This window comes from Balaenoptera musculus, chromosome 14, assembly GCF_009873245.2.
Source record: "Balaenoptera musculus isolate JJ_BM4_2016_0621 chromosome 14, mBalMus1.pri.v3, whole genome shotgun sequence".
In the NCBI taxonomy this organism is placed as follows: domain Eukaryota; kingdom Metazoa; phylum Chordata; class Mammalia; order Artiodactyla; family Balaenopteridae; genus Balaenoptera; species Balaenoptera musculus.
The window spans coordinates 74,430,115-74,451,130 of record NC_045798.1 but is presented as its reverse complement, the minus strand read 5'-3'; the positions used below and the strand labels follow the sequence as shown (position 1 = coordinate 74,451,130).

The 21,016-nt window shown below is 44.0% G+C and overlaps 1 protein-coding gene across 2 annotated transcripts; it reads right to left on the bottom strand.

Moving 5' to 3' along the window:
• Positions 1-4,385: 4,385 nt before the first annotated feature.
• SEC11C (SEC11 homolog C, signal peptidase complex subunit) lies at positions 4,386-19,470 on the bottom strand. Of its 2 annotated transcripts, XM_036823737.1 has the most exons (6): positions 19,040-19,470; positions 11,826-11,935; positions 9,312-9,461; positions 7,025-7,144; positions 5,216-5,273; positions 4,386-4,593 (listed from the first exon to the last, which is right to left on the bottom strand). In XM_036823737.1, the coding sequence occupies exons 1-6, from the start codon at positions 19,124-19,126 to the stop codon at positions 4,540-4,542; spliced, it is 579 nt and encodes a 192-aa protein (XP_036679632.1). In that variant the 5' UTR covers positions 19,127-19,470; the 3' UTR covers positions 4,386-4,539. The 2 variants fall into 2 exon arrangements, with proteins under 2 accessions (XP_036679632.1, XP_036679633.1); XM_036823738.1 differs by lacking the exon at positions 5,216-5,273 and having other exon boundaries at positions 19,040-19,217.
• Positions 19,471-21,016: the final 1,546 nt, after the last annotated feature.

The following is a 21,016-nucleotide window of genomic DNA, read 5'->3' as shown; positions in this document are numbered from 1 at the left end:
TAAATACTCCTGAGAGGTAGACAATAAGCCCCTGTTAGTTACTACTGTTTGCATATTCGTTTAGGAGCTATGTCCTCAAGGCATGAGATCCCAGAGAGGCCACCTGGGGCCCCAGAGCACCTGAGAGAACCAAAGAACATTTGAGGAGTGGAGTAGAGAGGGTGTCCAGAGGATTTTCTTTTTTGTTTTGTGGTGTTGCTTGTTTTACATTCTGTAAAAGGCAAAACTATGGAGACAGGACCAAGATCAGATGTTGCTAGAGGTGGGGGAAGGGATGGATGAATAGGCAGAAGATTTTTAGGGCAGTAAAACTATTCTGTATGATACCACAATGGTGAATACATGTCATGACACATTTGTCAAAACTCATAAGATGTACAACGCCAAGAGTGAGCCCTGTAGAGACACAGATGTAGAGAACAAACGCATGGACCCCAAAGTGGGAAAGTGGAGGGCGGGAGGCGGTGGTGGGATGAATTGGGAGATTGGGATTGACATGTATACACTAATATGTATAAAATGGATAAGTAATAAGAACCTGCTGTATAAAAAAATAAATTAAATAAAATTCAAAAAAAACCCAAAACAGTGAGCCCTGATGTAAACTATGGAATTTGGGTGATAACTTCGTGTAATGTAGGTTCATAAATGTAACAAATATACTACCATGCTGGCTTTGATAGTAGGGGAGGTTGTGCGTTTGTGGGGCAGGGAGGAACGTCTAGTACTTTCTACTCAATTTTTCTGTGGACCTAAAACTGCTCTAAATTGTTCCAAAAAATTCCTGCCATATGGCAAAAGCTAAACACCTGTGGGGAGACGATTACACCTGACAAGAGGCATGTAGCGGATAGTGTTTGGGTGAGGACTGAAGGGGAAGAAGCCCAGAGAAAACTCCACAACAGAAGGCTTCGCCACCAAGATCACGTGGCAAAGGGCCTTCCCCTCTCCTACAGCTTCCTGAAGCTTCATGTGGCTAAAAGCAAAGGCTCTGGGGGCAAATGTCCCTATCATTGATATGTCTGCAACAATGCAGGGAAGCAGATTTAAAATCCAGAGAAAATGTAGGTAGAATTCACGGCCAAAAATGATAGGGAAGGATGTTCAAGAGGATTTGGGAGCTTAAAAAATAAACAAATTCTAAGTGGTCAAACTCCAGTGATCTTGAGGAAGAAAGCGTAAAGCCCTGTTTGATGAAAACCAAGCATCTAACAAATCCTTCACCCACCTGGACACTCATTCTGGACGTAAGGAAACTGAGTCTCATCAGTTACAAGCTACATGTCTAGTAGGTGGAGGCAAGGCTTAAACCACGGTGACTCCAGATCCTCTTTCCACCCCCCGTCCCCATGCCTCTCATTGGAAACTAAGGGAACTGCTGAACCCACAGATTGGGGATGGATGGATCTCTGCCTGGATTTTCAGGATGAGACTAAACAGACCGACCAGTGCGCTGGGCCAAAGGCTACTTAGTAAGACGAGGTACTGAAGCAGAAACCAGGAGACCGTTAATCGAGATGGCTAGCATCAGCTGGGTGTGGGAAATGGAGGGGAGAGGGTAGCACATAGAAACGGTGCATGTCTGGCTTTTTCCTACCATGCAATCTGCAAATGACGTCATGAAGACGAAATGGAAGATGTGAACAATCAAGCATCCTAATCACATCTCCTCCCGACTAATCTGTGCGGACGTTTCTCAGTGGTCTTCAACCCTGGCCGCATGAGTCACCTGGGGAGTTTTCAATAGAGCAGACGCCAGGCTTGCTTCTCTTTATTTAAAGATTCTTCTCCCTGGCTTACTTAAAAGTCAGACTTCTTCCACTTCACAAGAATGTTTCATCTGCCCAGGCTTGCTTGCTGGGGACAGTGGCAAAAATTTTATAGAGGCGTTTAGAGCCCACTATCTGGTCGTTTCAGGGTGTGTGTGTGTCTAGCATCTGCATAGGACTGACACATTCATTGTCAAAGGGAAAAAGGCAGGACTGAGACCTGTGGGTTGGGAAATCACTAACCTTTTTAAAAAACTGAAGCTTAATTCCACAGTAGAAAATTTCCAGTTTCTGATAGAAACCTAAACGGATCTTAAAATACAGCATAGCAAACACCACTTAGCTTCTGTGTAAGTGTCCTTGTGTATCACTGAGGCCTTTGTGAGCTGAGACATGGGCTGTCTGTCCCTCCACTAGGTGGTGTCTTGAAATCCTTCCACTGTTTTTTATACTTGGTCTTCTCCCTTCTCAGTGGGTACCCTTGCTTGGCCAGTGTCCACCAGACACCTTCACCTCGAGGTTTCTAAGCTGTCGTGAAGTGGAAAAGCAGTTGCTCAACCACGTGAGAAATGTGTGTCCCAGAGGCATACAGAAGCTCCCAGCAAGAGGTCCTAGCCGGTGAATCCACTGCCACATCGCAGTGCTAGTTTTGTCTGCCCAGATACAGGCCTGGTTCTCGTTCCAGACATCGAGGCTGCAACTGAGACTCCAGATAAAAGAACATCGATCCAGCATTAACTCCCATCATTTCCATTTGATAAAGACCAGTAGCCTCTAAAAGGCCAAAAGAGGTCATACTTTCTAACGAGCCACAATCAAATGGCACTGGCTGAACTGTGTCTGGGTTCTTACCTGTCTTTGTGAAGTTTATTTCAGAATGTCAGCCATGTTCAAAGGATTATCGAAAAGCTTAGCCACATTACGGAGCTTTTAAAAGTTTCTATTAACCAACTACAGAACCCCAGAAAGATGATAAAATAATAAAGTTTTGACCCAACATTTTGAAATTCCACCTTTAGTTCAGGGAGGAAAAACCTATTTTTCTTAAAAAAGAGTTTATTAAAGGGCACCAGAGAATAATGTTTTTAGACAGTATCCTGTAAATTTTTTTTTCTTTCACTTCGCTGATTTCAACAGGATGAGGTCCATTATTGTTGCAACAGCCTATTTTAGCAGAGATTAAGGATTGAAGGGCAGGCTGCCCGCCACGGGTCACTCCTGCTGGTCTTCACCAAATCAGAGCTCAGTCAGAAAGTGACCGTACAGGTGTGTGAGGGCACAGGTTATGCCGAAGAGGAAAACACAGGTAACCACGGGTGACATGTACTGAGTGCAAACTGCGTACATGGGCAGCATCGGGCTAAGGAACCATCTACTAATTCCTGGGGACACGCAGGGAGGTGAGAGCCGTTCTCATCCTCCATCTGAGGTTGAGGGAAGCTATGCTCAAGGCCCATGGGTGGTTAAGTGACCAGGCAGGATTCTAAATTGTTAGATCAGAATTGAACAAACCTGAAAGAATGAGGTAGATTTCTAAGTTCTGACTGAAAAGGATGTCAACATTGTATTGTTCGGTGAAGAGAGAACGTTTTGGCAAAACTGAAGAGAGTATCTGAAAATACCACTGGCCTCCTTTTTATTCCCTTGACACTTTGCAGTGTGGTCCGGGCACCAGCAGCACCAGTGTTCCCTGGGAGTGTTCCTATTTTTTTCTTTTTTTTTTTGGCCCTTAGTTCCCCAACCAGGGATTGAACCCTTGCCGAACCCTTGCCCCCACCTTGCCCCCTGTAGTGGAAGCACAGAGTCTTAACCACTGGACCACCAGGAAAGTCCCTTCCTCTCATTTCTTTTAACTCTGCTCAGTGTCCCCTCCTCAGAGGTCTTCCCTGACCCATGTGAAAAGCACCCGCTATCTGCTTCTTTCCCACAGCAACTGTCCCTCCTGAAATCACACGTCAGTTTATCACCTGTTCCTTCTACTACACTGGAACCTCCATCCAGGCTGGGACTCAGTATCCCCAGCACCTAAGGCAGCAGCTGGGACACAAGGGTCTGAAAGATGGTTTAACGAGGGACTATTTTATATTCAGGATTGCGTATAGTGCAAAGATAACGAAACTAAACTGTAACAGTGGAGATCCCTGGGAAATGGAGAGGGAGACTGAGGGGAAAAAGGACACAGCCCTTCTACCCTTCTGTGCTTTGTGCGGTTTGTCAAAGGAGTACGCACTGTTGTTATAATTTATCAGACACTTTTCAAATAATTTATCCAACCATCTCAAGATACACCAGACCACAAGAACAAAGCAGATTACACCTTTCCTTCTAAGAAGGTTTTAGGTTTTATTCGTTTATCAGACTACGCTTCAATAAATAAGAAATCATTTTCTTTTAAGGGCCTGTTTCCCCTGGAAATGCTATGAGAAGAATTTTATTTTTGAAACTCAGGTGTTACAACTATATCACGTTTGGACTATGCATTATCCCACTGGCAGGCCAGGCCCAGAGACGGCCTGCCTGATCCTTGAAGTGCTGCAGACCCTCAAGCTTGGTTTAGAACGATTACCACGAGAAGCAGAGAGACTGAGCACATTCAAATCAGAATCCACAAAAGAAAACAATCTTCACTGATGAATCGTTTATTCAAACAAGACAAAAACGTCTCCACATTGTTTCCTTTTATACAGAAAGTGGAACATTTCAAATATATTAGCTTTTCTCTTTTTCAACAGAATTTATTTCTGTCTGGTCCCAGGAATTGCCTTTCATTTTAGGATTCACGTTTTAGTAACACATATGCACCCATTACAGCCAAAAGAGCGTACTGCAAAGAAAACACAGTGGAAAATTACTGTGAGGACTACAAATAAATTTGGTCTATAAATGTATTCAGATAAAGTCTGGTCAATACTGGACTGAGGACAGGATCAAAAGATGACCTCTTCCACATGCTTTGTTCTCCAAATGAGCTGCTTAATAACACATTAACAGTTAAAACCCCCAAATATATTGATGGACCAAGGAGCACCCACCGAATATACACTGCTAACGTACTACTCATTCATGTGTAGGTTTCCTACTGTGTTTCAAGTGATTAAAAAAAAATATGGATACTATTTTTGTTGAAGTTGGGAGATGAGCATTACTGGGCTTACTGTACGACTTTTTTCGTATGTTTAAAGATTTCCATAATAAAAAGCAAAAAATATATAGGTGCCATTTTAGAACACACTGTATAAACATAAAAGGTGGAAGTACTTTCAATAATTAATTTCAATAATTTAAAATTGATAATTTAAATGAGTATATTAATTTGTAATTAACTACAAATACTCTGCAGAAGAATTAGCTAGCAAAACATTCTTAACAGACTGCATCTTTACAGTTGCATGTGTAAAAGCGCCAATATTTTCTTAAAAAATAAAGACGTACACATAAATTCCTACCTTGAATTTTGGATAGTCGTTCATTATTATGGTGACCATACCAACATATGGTAAAAACCTAAATTGTGGGATAAAAAGCCAGAAGTGTAAAAAGTGTTTGTAACATAATGATAGCAATACTTGAAAACACTATAAATCAGCATAGGAAAAAGTCTTCCTTGGGAACAACACTGATTGGGGCCATAAAAACAATATTCACTCCTGCCTCAGAAGGTTTTATTAGTAAAAAGCATCAGCGCTAACAGCCAGGACAACTTTTTAAGAAGGCAAATTAGGATCTAGAGATGCTACTTGTCTTCACTTGCTGCATTTCACCCTAACAGAATGAAAATAATTAGTTGAGCCACTTGTACAACAGAAAGGGCAAATCGAGTTCTTAATTTTTCTTAGTAGAGATGTAAGATTCAGATAGCCTATATATAAACTGCTGTGAGAGAGAGCTTTGAAAGCACATGAATAATTATTGCCTTGGCCAAAAAGTTCGTTTGGGTTTAGATCTTACTGGAAAACCCGAACAAACTTTTTGGCCAACCCAACAGTTTGTAACTGAAGGAATCCTCATCATTTTCATTGCACAGCACTTTTCAGATGTAACAAAGAAGTCGGTTGGGCAGTGAACACAAATGTGAATCCCGTAATTTATACCCAAACATGATTATGATCCCAGAGAGAATAAGCCAGGATAAACCAGCCAATGATTATGCTAACAAAATTAATGTTAATATGGAATCAGTTTGACCCAAGTCTCAATCATGTCACTGATAGGAAACAAGGTAACACCCCCTTAGTACCCTCCAGTCTGCTTAAAAATCAGTAGCATCAACCTCTCACTTATACAAAGCCTCTCACCAGAGTGTCTAAAGATACAGGACTGACCAGCTGCAGGTCTCTCTCATCTCCCTGCAGATATTCAGGTGGAATTGCAATAGAGTAGAAATGGTTAAAAGGTGAGCAGAGGGAGAAAAGGGGTAGAAAGAGGCCTTAAACTACGAGCTGATGAATAAAGCTGTATCTTAGAAAACGGCCACCGGTGTTCTCCAGCCTTACACAGCTGGTGGGATTTCAATAAAAGGAGACATTTCTAGCAAGGGTTAAATATAAAAAGGGTCACCAAGAGAGGGGGAGAATCTCCTTTTTTGGTATTTAATAACAGGACAGACTCTCTGCTGTGTCAATCAGAAGCAGAACTCATGGCTGGAACAATTATGCAAAGATGGGTATTAAAAATTTTATCACAGAACTTTTCTTAGTAGTAAAAACCAGGAGATAATCTAAATGTTGACCAAAAGAGGACGAGTGAAATCAGCTATGATTCTCAGAGGAACACCATGCAGCTGTTTAAAAAGATATAGGTGTAGATTTGACACAGAAAGCTATTTGCAACTTTCTGCTGGGTGAAAGAATAAAACTCTTCTATGTAAAATTATATATTACATATGCATACACACATCTATATAGGTACAAGGAATATCTAGAATATTCATCACAGTGTTACACAGTAGTTATTTCTGAAAGGATTTCTTATAATTGTTATTTAAAATCTATAAATAATCTCTAGGTGAGGATTTATTTCAAAAATAGAATTAAACCCATGATATAGATAGCGTACTTGCATTCAGCTTTAGATTTTAGGTCCTTAGGAAGTTCTGAATTTTGTTTAGTCTTCACAGTACAAAGTAAAACTGCTGACAACTCTCCTGACGTATAATCTTTGTAATGAATGATTCTATTAACCTTGGTTTCTTTGTTGCTGAATATTTTTCTGGTTTCTGAATCTTCTGCATAACTTAGAAGTTAATCCTCACTCACCCTCTGGCTCTCCCCACCACATCCTTCTTTTCGAGCCAGTTCTGGCCTTCTTTGTACAAGCCTCTGTCGTCAACTTCATTATTATCTCCTTTAGTCAGAAATTTGATGTCTCCATTATCTCTGGAAAGCAAAACAATGTCCTTTCAAAAATTATCTTCAGCACAGCATCGTTAGAAAGTATTAGCTTGGCCAACACTTTACAGGCAGATATGGGCATTGAGAAAAGCAGTCAAAGATAACTTGATCTTTCTTGGTCTAAGGTGCTTGCTGGCAGACAACCATTCAACCAAAGCACAAATCTAATGACAATTTTGTAGACTTAAATTCTAAAATACTTAAGTTACCCTGATAACCAAAAAGCATGCAAAGCACAAGGGCACCAGGGAGGCAATGATTAGCTCCAGCATCTGTTTCCATCCATTCTTCATCCCCATGGACCAACTGGTTAACACAGATTATATTCCTCTTCACTCGACACATGAACTTGGTCCCAGATTACACAGATTTGAGCACAGGGTAATTCAAACACAAATGTGCTCTTAGCTCTCCCCAAGCTTATTTTTCCTTACCAAATGTGGGATGTGTTAATGCCTTATTTCCTTCACCACTGAGCAAAGTGGATTACAATCCAGTTTGCAAACAAACAGGAATTACAAACGGCATAAAACCACTGTGTTAAAGAGACAGGGGGGATTCATTTTAAACATTGTAAACTGGTGCTTACACAGCCTTGATACTAGAAACACAATATTATAGCCTTATAGAACTATAAAGAGGGTCTTTTTTCAACAAATGAGAAAATGCACTAAATAATTTGATAAAATATTAAAAGCCCACAAAGATTTGAAACCACGCCAAAAAGAGTGAGCTGATTTGCAGCCATGTTATAAAAGAAATTAAGAGTAGAAAAACCCGGGCCATCTCTCACAATTCATGCAAATTACAGCAAAGCATCATTATTTCCTTAACTTTGAACAATTTCTCATCTTTGTTTTCTTTTTATTTTAATAATATATTTTATTTAACTCAATATATCAAAAATATTCCTTCAACATATAATCAATCTAAAATTATTATTGAGATATTCTTTTTTTGGTACTAAGTCTTTGAAATCTTGTGTATATTTCACACTAGTTACATTTCAAGTGCTCAGTAACCATATATTGCTGGTGGCAAACTCATTGGCTAGTGCAGCTCTACAGGGAATGCACAATTTCCCATCTTTGGAAATTGTTTTAAAATCAGGTGAGAGTTCTGTCGCATCATGACTGAGCATATTTCTTCATCAGTAAGTTAACAAGTACTACTAACAAGGTAATGTTAGTGCAGTACCAGTGTATTAACACAAACTGAAACAGGGTCATTCTAATGTTTAGAGTAAAATGAAGTGAATATTTTTAGTATCAAACATCTTTGGGGAACACCTGGAAGCAGTGAATGGAATGAGAATCTCATACCAGAAATGTACAAATAGTTAGACACACAGACACAGACAGACACACACACACACAGAGAGGATGAGCAATGCTCCATTATTCAAAAAATACAAATATATATACCTAACTTTAATCCCATAACTCATGCAGGTAAAATGTTATACTAAGCTGCATAAAGGTAAATGAATAACCACGTATGTAACGTTTTCGCTAATCACGTGACTGTACTCTCTCATGGAAACTTAATATGTTTGAGCTAGAAGTCATTGTTTCTGGTTCCCAAGAGGTGTTTTAATAAGTCATCACTGGCATTTAAGGAAAAGGCAAAGCCATTTGTGGCGGGGAGAATTAATGCAGGATATGCAATGATCAAATCATGGGAAGAGATGGGGAAAGGAATTTTTATTCATCCAGGGGTAATATAACTGCTGAGAATGCCAGTTTGTCCAAAGTGACATGAGAAACAGGTAGCTTTCTGCATTTCAGAAGATAATTCTCTTACGAAAATTATCCTCAATTACCATGAGATCTGATTTTCCTTGAGACTCCTTCAAATAACTAATATTCTGCAAGAATACATTCCAGCGTACATTGTGCAGCAATTCAAGTTTTTCAAGTACTTTAGTAAACATCAGTTCATTTCATTCACATAATCACCCTGTGAGTTACTGTGGGTAAAGTATTATTCCCATCTTACAGACTCAGTTAAGTAGCAGGTCCAAAGTCACCCAATTACTAAATGGCAAAACTAGGAACATAATCCAGTGTTTCTGCTACTTTCTAATCAACCATTCAAACTGTCCACAGTTTTGTCTACAAAACAAAACCAAAGAGAAGTAAAGCCTCTTTACTTTTCATGAACTTTGATTACTCTGTGAACTATTGGAATGTCTCGGCCTTCGACTTTAAAAACAACGATTTCACCAGCTCTAATCGGGTCTTCCCGGAAATTTGTTAGGAACAGAAGGTCGCCCCTGTGAAAGGCTGGCTCCATGCTGCCACTGGAAAGAAACACAAAGTCACATCAGAATTATGTTCACACCAGGTGAACATTTCAACCCGTAAAGAATACAACAAACATACCACTTAGAATATCAACTTTCATCAACAGTCAAGCAGGTCTATGAGCTATAAAACAAACCACAGCAATTTCTTTCTGACTGCTCAAGGTGATAATAGTGAGAAAGGGAGCGATTTCTTCTTGGATTTGAGTATGAGAAGGGCACTAGCGGGTCCCTCTGCAGTTTGTATTAGGTAGAAAAAGAACTAAGAAAAATGTGGACTCTTTGAAGTAAAAGCCAATGACGGCTAAAATGCTTAGGATAATTTCTTCATCTACTGCTTCATCTTTATTCCTTTGACAAAATTCCTGAAGACACGCAGTGGGAAGAAGTTTCTAGAAAACCATCTCAGTCTGTGATAACAAGGACAGCAGTTTTAAAAAAAAACCTCCCTGAGCAAGTCTCAGAGGCAGGATAAGTGCACTGCGGTTTGGCAGCAGGAGTCATTATCGTGCCCCATTAGGAAGGCAGTCCTTTGAAATGTTTCACTAATAACAACTTACACTTGCTTTCCTCAAGGGCCAGGGATTTTCCCAAGGTCAGTGTTCCCCAAGGTCACACATCCCTCGTGACGTCAACAGTTTATGCTGACAAACCAAATTGCTTTAGAAGTGTAAAGGATGCTTTAAGAAAAAAAAAAAGTCCCCATGTACTGCAATTTCACAATAATCTCTGCACGCAAGTGTGTCTGTGTGATTGAAGGAGGGCCGGAACACCTCGGATGGAGTTCTGGCTCTGCCGAAAGTAACTGAGATGCAGGTGACTTGGCCTTGTTGGACCTCAGCTTCCATATTTGTTGAGTGACAGGGCCCATCTGAATTTGAGGGGTTTAATTTTTTCTTTTTTCAAAAGCCTTAAAATCCTTCCTTCAAATGAAATCTTACCAGGTAAAGAATAGTCACATAAAGTACATAAAAGTGGAGCTGTCACAACCGAAGCAAGGCTAAGGTGTCTATAGTCCGTGAGCTTGGTCACCTTTTCCCTCCTAACCCATCCACCTGGACCCTCGGGCACCCCTGGAGCACAGTGTAAACACCAGTGAATCAGAGGCCCCCTCAGCTCTGTGTGTGAACTATGCCATCCTCAGGCTCCTAAGTTTATGAAAATGCTGCATCTCTAGAAGCAGGTCCCTTGGCCGGCCACAGAAGGGCGGCCTGGTGAAGCCCGGGCCAGAGCTGTTGCCCCATCACATGACAGCGGGGCCCAGAGGAGGGAAAGGGCACTGGCTTGGGAGCCAAGAAGCCTGCGTGCTGGTTCTCCTGCTCTGGCCAGCGGTGACCCTGCCCGCGCCACTGCTACAGCCCGCTGCCCCCGCTGTGGAACAACAGGGCTCCACGCCCACTGCAGGGAGACTCAACGACCTAAGGCACCATGAGCAGAGCATCTGCAAGCTCCTAATGGCTCACAAACATGCTACTTCATTTCAAGTTGATTGTGAAGTTTCTCCCCTTGGATGACTTCATGGCTCTGGGAAGTTAAAGTATAAACTTTTCTCAGATGAACACGCTGTGCTTTCTAAGAGTAAAAGTCTTGAGAAGAGAGGAGTCAGCCTCCACGCGCTGCTGAAGGAACTTGAGGAAACACCAGACACCGTGCTGGGCACAGACTCCCTGCCCACGCGGGACAAAGTGAACCAAGTAAGAGCTTTAAATTGGCTATGTTTAAAAATCAACGCGTACGGCTTCCCTGGTGGCGCAGTGGCTGAGAGTCTGCCTGCCAATGCGGGGGACACGGGTTCGAGCCCTGGTCTGGGAGGATCCCACGTGCCGCGGAGCAGCTGGGCCCGTGAGCCACAATTACTGAGCCTGCACGTCTGGAGCCTGTGCTCCGCAACAAGAGAGGCCACAATAGTGAGAGGCCCGCGCACCGCAATGAAGAGTGGCCCCCGCTTGCCACAACTAGAGAAAGCCCTCGCACAGAAACGAAGACCCAACACAGCCAAAAATAAATAAATAAATAAATAAATAAATAAATAAATAAACTGATTTCATTAAAAAAAAAAATCAACACGTACACAAATAATGCATTATTACTATCTTATTAAAATGTCATTTAGCATGGATTAAAACATTAAAACATGAAAGTAAATCACACTGCACTGGACCACCAGCATCAACATGATGAAAGGCCTCAACTGTCTATTGAAAAAGATTTTTCAACAAAAGCCAAAAAAAAAATGAAACCTTCTCAAAACAGGTATCAATAAAGAAAACTATAAAACTTTATCCAATTAAAACACCGAGTTTGGGTTGTCCACGCTGCTCCTGGGTCCTGGGCAGCAGCAGGACGGCTGGCGGGACCCACCTCAGCACCACCACGATGGGACTCTCGCTGCCAGTGAGGACGATCAGGCCTTTCCAGATCATGAGCGCAGAAGACACAATCATGGCAAAGTTTAAGACCTGGTAATAGAGCTGGAATGAAAAAGGCCAAACCAAAAGTAAGAACCGGTGACAGAATATTCACTAACCCAAAGCTGGAGATGTGCTTGTTTTAAAAAAAAAAAAAAAAAAAAAAAAGCTGTTATTTTAGGACATGAAACTAGTTCACACAAGCTACAAAATTAGGCAGAATTTCAACTTCTGACCATGGAATGCCCATGTATCTTCTCTCCTTCCATGAGAGAAAAGGAAAAAAATAAAAAACCAGAGTAGTCTGTGGGACCTGCTTTGTTAAGGCCTCGGTACGACTCTTCCTACCTCTCCAGAATCCCCCAGAACCTTCAACCCTGAGGGGCCCCACCACTCAGGTTCTATGGCTCGGCCTCCCGCTCTAGTGCAGAGGCCGTAGGTCTAACCTGAGAGCCCCGACGTGCCCACGGTTCACCTAGAACACTCCGCAGCCCCACGGCCAGAAGGGTCCCAAATGAGGGCGCAGAATCCTAGTCTCACAGCACTCTGTCCTACATGAGGTTATTCTGCATCGGAAATCACAATTCAAAAGGGAACAGAAACTGTAAACACCTAGACGTTTAGGGTTTCCATAAATGTTTTAAATGATGAGCACCCAATATGCGGTGAAGAACACGGCAGGAAGGCCAGCCGCGTCCGCATCTAGTTCTAAGCCGCCCTCGCTCCGCCCGAGACCACGGAGCTAGGGCCCACAGGGCTGCCCGCCCTCACCGCGCTCCAGGACGGCGCCGACTGTGGTACCTGCCTCGGCCCGCCTCCCGCAGGTGCTCTGGGTGATGTGAAGAGCGTGGATGGCCTGCCCAACACTCTGGTGTCTCAATTCCCGGACCTCCTCGCCTCCAGTGACCCTCTCCCTCCACCTGAACCGTCCACTCTCAGCGGCATACCTGGCCCTGAAACTACTCAATCCCCCACCACGTCTCGAGCTCAAGTAGCCCCTCCACCCGGGCACGTGAGGCTGCTCTTCTGGCCTGTGTGTTCACCTACACGGCCGGACTCTCGCCCTCCAGGGGCCTCCACCACCCACTTCCGTCTCTCCAGCCTCGGCATGCAGCGTGCAGCCCCCATGAGGCCTGGCAGCCGCCCTACTCCAAGACCGTCTGTCTACCCCTCCGGAGAAGAAGCTTTCAGACCTCTACCCGCGAGGGGAAACCTCTGAGTAGAGTCGGAGAGGACAGCTTGGGCTCTAACTGCTTCTCAGCTTTTCTGCCCATCTCATTCATTTTAGCCCCACCTCCCCTCACTCCTCCCGCCCGTTCTGGAGACACCTGGAACTGCCGGCTCTTGGGTCTTGGAGGCACCTGCAGCATAAGCAGTGGAGACTTACGCCTCCATGTCGCCCCACTGCTGGTTCCAGCTGTCAGTTGCCACCCTTCTGTTTTCCAGCTTCTAGTATTTGATTGCTCTTGTTTCCCTTTCTGGGCTTCCTATCTTGGAGTAACTGATGACTTTTTAAAGTCCCTTTACTATATATAGTTTTAGCGGTGTTTCAGAGCAAGTGAGATTAGATAGGTTAGATCCCATCTTAACTACCTGCCAGCTTTCCAGAACATCCTTTGGAAGTGAGTTAGGAACTAGGACTCAGATCACATGGCTCTGGACAGTACTGTTTTCCTCAAATATCCAATGATAATTTTAACTGAGACAGAATGCAGGGTTATGGACTCTTTTTGAGGATCGAATACAGTTTAAAATGCAGTTTTAAGCACAGCTTAAATATAGTTTTAAATAGTCTTTAAAATGCACAAGGCCTGGAGAAATGGGGGCTGAAGACACTCAGGAAGGCCCAGGAGGCACGTGGCAGGTGGTTTTACACGGTTCTGACTTCTGAGAGTGTAGACCAGCCTTTACAGCAGCGGTTCTCAAACTTCAGTGTGCACCAGCATCCCCACGTGGGGCCTGAGAATTTGCACTTCAAACAAGTTCCCAGGTGATCCTGAAGCTGCTGGTCCGGGGACCACAGTTTGAGAAACGCTGTTCTCTACCATCGGTTCTCAACCTTGGCTGCACATTAGAATCACCTGGGGAGCCTTTGGAACATGGTATACTTGGTCTCCATCCAAGACCGAGGGAACCAATGGGAGGGGAGGGGTGCTGGCATCCCTGTTTCTCAAACGGCTCGCAGGTGGTCCTGATGCAGAGGCTGGACCACTGTTCTACACCTTCTCCCTCCCCTGGGCTTCAGTCTCTCCCACCTTCAATCCTCCTTCCACCTCACATCCTCCGTAAGGCTTCTTCACTCTCTCTTCACAGCCAAACCTCAGGAGCTGCTACCCCAGGTTTCTCCCCTTCCTCACCATCTACAGTCACCCCTCAGCCTACACACCCAGTCACATGCTCACTAAATCCAACGGACAACTGTCAGTCCTCACCTTGCTGACCTTTCGGCAGCGGTCAACACAGACGATCACTTCTACAAACTCTCCGCCCCTGGCATCCTGGATGGCACACTGCCCACCCTCTGACCACTTTCTTTCTAATCTTCCTGCCAGTTCCTCCTCCTCTAACTGGACCTTCAAATGCCGGCACCGGCACCATCATGCTAACCGCTCCCAATACTGAGATTTCCAACTGCCTCCCTGACAGTCTCACTCGGATGTCTGTAAAGGCAGCTCCAACCCAACACGGTCAAAACTGGACTTATCTTCTCCAAAAAGGCTTCAGTGCTCGTGATCTCATCTCAATACATGGCATTCCCATCCACCCAGCTGTCTGCAGTCACCCCCCACCCATTCGTTCAATCCTCTCTATCTTCTAAATATGTCTGGCATTTGTTCAGTTCCTTCTATTCCCACTGCCACCACGCTCCTAAGTCACCAGCACAGCCCGCCGGACACTGCGAGAGCCTCCTAACCAGGCTCCCGATGTCCACGCATGCATCTTCCGACGCGTTCTCCACGCTACACTCAGCACTGGTTTTCAAATGCACCTCTGGCCATCCGGTCATCTCTATGCCCTGCATAAGGCTCTTTGATTGCATCCCACACTCTGTGCATGAATATGGTCTCTAAGTTCCTGTCTCATATATGCCCTCTCCTCTCCAGTGTCAGCTAGTAAAGCTCACTGCACTCCAGCTCCACTGCTGGGCTCTGTCAGTGATTCAGAAAGCACATGCTCCTTTCCACTCCAGGACCTTCACCAGCTACTGTCGTGGCCCAGAAGGCTCTCCTTAGGCTCCTTAGCACACCTAACACTCACTCACCTTTAAGTCCTACTTTAAACATCAGTTCCCAAGGGAAGCCCTCCCTGACCCATTAGACCAGGAGTTAGCAAACTTTTTCTGTAAAGGGCCAGGTAATACATATTTTAGGTTTATGGGCCTTATCATCTCTGTTGAAATGACTCAACTCTACCATTGTAGTGGGAAGGCAACTACAGACAATACGTAAAAGAATGAACATGGCCGAATTCCAATAAAACTTTATTTATAAAAACGGGCAGTGGGCTGGAGTTTGCCAACCTCTGCTATAGACCAACCTGGGTCCTCCTGCTATATATTCTCACTGCATCCTGTATTTCTTTATACCATCCATCACCTTGATAATTATGCATATAATTATTTAATGCATCTTTCACACTAAACTGTAAGTTCCACAAAGGCAAGGATCATTTCAGCCTTGTTCACAGCTGTATCCCCAGTGTTCAACACAGGCCTGGGAAAAAGTAAGTATTCAGTTTGTTGAATAAATAGTGAGAAATACACGGTGGGCACATACAAACTAGTAGTAAGAAAAACACTAAAATCGCGACAACAAAAAAGAAGTACAAGCTTAAAACTATTAATATTCCAAAGAAGAAACACAAGTGGCGAATAAACACAAAGTGTTTAAACCAAATCCTGCCTCCCCCTTGCCCCTTTTTGGCCTAGTAAGTGTAAAGGTTTTTTGTTTGTTTTTGTGTGTGTGTTTTTTAATGCTAATACTCAGAGCGTGACAAGCATGTATGCAAGTGGTGGGGACGCAAGTTGATATAACCATTCTGAAAGCAATTTAGTGTCAAGCATTAGTATCAAGAGGTTGCTCTTGGCCCAGTAACCCTACTTCTAGGAATTCAGCCTAAAATAAAGGCAGATAGGGAATTATGGCGCAAAGATACTTATTTTTAATAACAGGGAAAGGGAAATAAATGAGCAACAACAGAGAAATGACTGAGTAAATAACGGCAAATTACTGCACTATTTGAAACAATGAACAAAGAACTATAATGGCAGGACCGAACACTCAAGATATATTAGGTGAAAAATGTAGGCTGCAGTAGGATCTCCACAAACTGTAAAACAGTTTATAAAGCAAACACAAGGAGCTCCCCCGAGATGCTAAGAGTCTATCTTAGCATGGTGGAATTACGAATGATTGGACTGTCTTATTTAAACTACTCTCTATTCTTTAAAATTCCTATGATGAGCATAGATTAATTTCAAAATCTGGGAGGGGGTAGGGAAGTATTTAAAGGAAGAGCAATTTGACAAGATAGAGGCCGTTAAAATAATCATTTTGAAGAGTGTGACAAAACATGAAAACATTCTGATATGATAGGAAGGAAAGAAAAGCAAAGCTCAAAACTGTCTCTTGCTAAAATTACAACTGTGTGCAAGTATGTAATTTGATTGAGGTAATCGTGAAGGTTACAAAAGTGGGGACAAAAGGTGCATTAAAATAACTTATTTTGATGTAATAAATGAAAATAGGATAATAAATGTAATTCAAAATTAAAGTTACATAACATTTTTTTAACTCCTTGGCTTAAGTGCCAATAGCAAATTATCAAACTAAATTAAATTCCCAGGAGAGCAAAAAAGGAAACTGGAGTGCTAAACGGACATTGTTCAAGTGTTGGGCTATAATATGTTAAACTGTTGCTTAAAGTAAAATCAGCCTTGCTAGTCACATCAGGCTGAAGCAGAAGTTGTTCACTGGATTTCACGTTCAAAAACTTCGCCACCTGCTCTGCTTGACTTAAAGGATTTAATAAAGAACTGTTGTTTCATTATGAGCTGCAGCTCTGATTAGGAAAGCCCCAAGGCATGGTTTTCTACAGAGATTGCCATCTCTATACACGTTTTCAAACCATCGGACTCCACCCTGATAAAAGCAAATTATACAATATTGCCACTTATCTAATAAAGACCATGTACTAAGAATATAGTTTCCAGTATGATTTTCTATGCTTGAAAAATTCATTGAGAGGAAATAAAATCAATTCCTCAAAAAAAAAAAACTTCTCTGAGCAAGACATTTATTTGCTCAAGAGATAGCCAATTATATAGAAACCTAACAATCAAGCTAACTGCAAAACCACACATCACCCTTCCAGCACCCTATCTTTAAGGGACTTAGTATCTAAGTCTAGGATTGAAATCCTGGAATCTAGAAAATGTAATTTTGATGGAACTACTGACAAGCTGATTGGAAATATACACTCCACATTTCACTGGTGCCTTTTCTTATTGTTCATCTTTGCCTACCAACTCTGTATGCTTGGCACTTAATCATCCCAGCAGAGTTTAGAAGCAAGCTCACAGTCTTTGTCAAGCAAAGATGAAATAGCCAATGTCTAAGGGTTTTAAACAAACGTTTCAGACCAGATATTGTGGCTGACAGAGCAGCAGAAATGCCAGTGGCTGTTTTTCTTCCTCTCTTCCTCACTGCAGAAACAAAGAATCCTTGTTTTTGCATGTGGCTCTTTCCTTAATTAACTGTAAGCAAGGGCAGCAGAAAAAGGAGGTCCCTCTTCCAAGACTGGTGGAGCGAGCATGCCTGACAAGGTGTCATAGGATGCTATTGTGGAGGGAAAAAGAAAAAAGCAAAAGGACAAAGCTTTAAAAAGAAAAACAAAGTACAAGGAGGCAGCAGATTTGAGCTTCTGAATTTTAATTAGAAGACTAGCAAAACACAGACAATGCAACCAGCTACTAACGGGCCTTATCACTGAGAGTGGGAATATACAGAGCTTTCAAAAGGCAAACTGGCTTAGCGATTGACAGATTCATCAGAAGGCCTTCACTGATAGTCTGCAGTCGGTAATCAGTACCAATTTTAGAGACATTTTTAAAACCTACCCAATTAAGTCGAGATTTTTTAAGTAAAGCTCTGCTTCCTGGAGGATTTTCTTGTAAACCACATCAATGTTCAGGGCATTAGCTGTTGGTTTTTCCAGGTAGTGAGAATCTCTGCCACAACTCATCTTAATCACAGAAATTCCCAGGAGCTCAACTGACATGCACACCTAGAAGGTTCTCAACACGGTTCAGGAGATTCAAGTCACCAAATTCCCCCACGCTACTGCACTAGTCTGAAATTCTACTCGGAAAAAAGAAAGAGAGAGGGGGGACGGGGGCGGGCTAAGGAGAGGCAAAAAGGAAGTCTTCTTCCGAGGCCCTCTCCCAGAGGGATGAGACATCAACTCCAGCCGCCCAAAGACCCCACGCTAGCTGCCTCCGGTATTCAAGGTGCTGCCAGACGACGGAATCCAAGAATGAAGTTAGAGAAGACATCTGGAATCCCTTTTGGAACACTGATTCAGTCCACAATGATGGAGCACCACCAGTGAGCTCTCCCGCGCGAGGAGTTTTTTTAGTCCCGACGCCCGGCCGGGAAAACACTCCCCGGGATGGGAAGAAACCGCGTCGGGAGGCATGACTGGACAGCTCTCATCGCTAGGAAGTTCTCCCCTTTCGCCTGCCTTTCTGCCACTTCCATCCGCGGGCAGCCCCCTTCAGGACGTCAGGCCTCAGGAACCCCACAGAGAAATCTGTTCCCTTTTCCACGGGCCCTTCAAATACGTGCAGAAGGCTGTCACTCGCGGTAGAGTCATCTCTCCCCGCTTTCTCAACCACACGACCTCCAAAGGACGGGGTTCCTATTCTCTTCCCCTTCCGGGCCACCCTCCCCTAATTGAGCTTTTGTCAGTGCAAGAAAGTGCCCACACGTGGGTCTGCGCGGATTTGAACCCAGGGCCTCCGAGAGCCCAGGGCGAGAGCCTCGGGTCGCCACCGGCCCCAGTCGCGGGGCGCTGTCCTTGCGGGAGCCCCATCCGGGGAGCTCCGACTCCCCGCTGTCTCAGCCGGTCGCGGCTCCCGGACGCGCCCCCCACGCGGGACTCCGTTACCTGGCGCTTGTTCATCTTCCTCAGATCCCCAAAGATGTCCAAGCCGGACGCAGGGAGATGCGACCCCACGGCGCCCGCGCGTACCATGCCGGGCTCTCTGGGGGCCGAAGCGGCCCGCGGGCTCCGGGTGTCACAGACAGCTGCGGAGCACCGGCCAGGCCCCCGCCCAACGGCCTTGCCGGCCACATGACCTGAGACTCGCTCGGGCGTCTGGGAACCGTAGTCCTGCGAGTCTTGGCCACCAGGGTACCTGGAAGGAACCAGGAGGAAGAAAACTATCACTCCCAGAATTCCGCGGGCCGAGAGCCTCGTCCAGTGAAGACCCAGGGCTCCCAGAGAGGCGGGCGACCGGGCTCGGGAGCTTTGTCTGACCCTTGCGAGGGAACCTCGGGGAGCTGGTGATGCTGCATATGGCTCGGCTAGCTCGGAGAAGTGACTACTCAAGAGCAACCGAGTTCCCCAAAACTCTGGTCAGGCGCCAGGAGGACACCTAAAGCTCCCTCGGTATTCACCTAGCCGTGTATCTAGGCTATTGGATGACTGCGACTAGGGAAGGCGGGGCTTCTGCACCGGGGCAGGCTGTGCGGACTAGGGGAGGAGTCTAAACATGGGCTTGGCGGGTGGGCGGGGCCTGGAAGAGGCGGGAATTTTGAAGCCTCCGAGTCACGCGCTCTGCAAGAGTAACAGGATTTGAAAGCAAGGAAACAAGAGAATACAATGATGTATCCTCTGATCATAGCTGTGTCGCAACGGATGTTAATTGAATGAAAAAATAGCCAATTAATTTTATGCACGAGGAAACAGAAGCCCAGAAAGGTTAAATGACATGGTCAAGGTAAAGTGACAGAGTCTGGAATATAACTCAAATTTTTAAATTTCCAAATACTGGATTATGGTAATCCTGATCCTAGATTATATTTAGTTTATTCACTCACTCATTTATGCATTATTTATTTCATTCATTTATTCACAAATCTTTTTGGAGCATCTACTATGCACCTGGCCCTATTCTAGACACAAGAAACAGTGAACATCTAGCAGCGGGAAACATAATAAATAAGTAAATTATACAGTACCTAAGGAGCGGTGGTGCTATGGAAGTAGGAAAAGCAGATAAGAGAGAGGAGAAGCTCTGCGGGAAGGGAGCAGGTGGCAATTTAAAATAACCCACAAGTTGACTTACCAGGAAGCTACTGAAACGTACACTTCGGGACACTTCACTTGCAGAGGCCCCTTCCGAAGCCTTGAAGAAAAATGGTCATATGGTTTTGTAAGAGTTTAGAAAGCAAGATATTTGGGACTTCCCTGGTGGTCCAGTGATTAAGACTCCGCGCTCCCAGTGCAGGGGGCCCGGGTTCGATCCCTGGTCTGGGAACTAGGTCCCGCATGCTGCAACTAAAGGTCCTGCACACGGCAACGAAGATCCCATGTGCCACAACTAAGACCCGGTGCAGCCAAATAAATAAATAAATTTTTTAAAAATTATTAAAAAAGCAAGATATTTGAATTGCTATTGGTTGATTTCCATTTCTTTGTGTTCCAACTTCCCCTCCATCATACTTCCCTTCATGCTGCAGGGACAAGGAACGTTTTGAGGATCCAGCTAAGGAAAAGTTGAGTTGGAGATACATTTAGTTTGGGTTTAGTAGATATATTTCTGTGGTTCATGGCTATTTCCTGCCATCCTTGTGTAGGAATGACTTCTAGGAATACTACCACCCACTGTACCAATTCACCTGACATCGTGGCAGGAAGTTGCACTAGAGGTAGTATCCTGATATGAGGGTCTCCTAGAGCACCTGGTCTTGGAAGTATGTGGATAATAGAAAAGAAACAAGGTTTGAAAGGTATGGAGCCAGAAGCTAATCTGCATACAAATTTTCCAAACATCAGATGTATAATATAAAATTGTCATCAGTCAACCAGGAAGATAGGGTGATCATTAAAACCAGTACTAACAGTTGCTGGAACCAAGAT

What these genes read in the sequence shown, in the direction of transcription:
- SEC11C (XM_036823737.1), bottom strand. Translation starts at nt 19,126, where the DNA reads ATGGTACGCGCGGGCGCCGTGGGGTCGCATCTCCCTGCGTCCGGCTTG. An exon ending in GGAAGATGAACAAGCGCCAG is followed by an intron (nt 11,936 to 19,039) that starts GTAACGGAGTCC and finishes TTTTCATTCCAG; the next exon opens with CTCTATTACCAGGTCTTAAA. An exon ending in CCCATCGTGGTGGTGCTGAG is followed by an intron (nt 9,462 to 11,825) that starts GTGGGTCCCGCC and finishes GTTTCTTTCCAG; the next exon opens with TGGCAGCATGGAGCCAGCCT.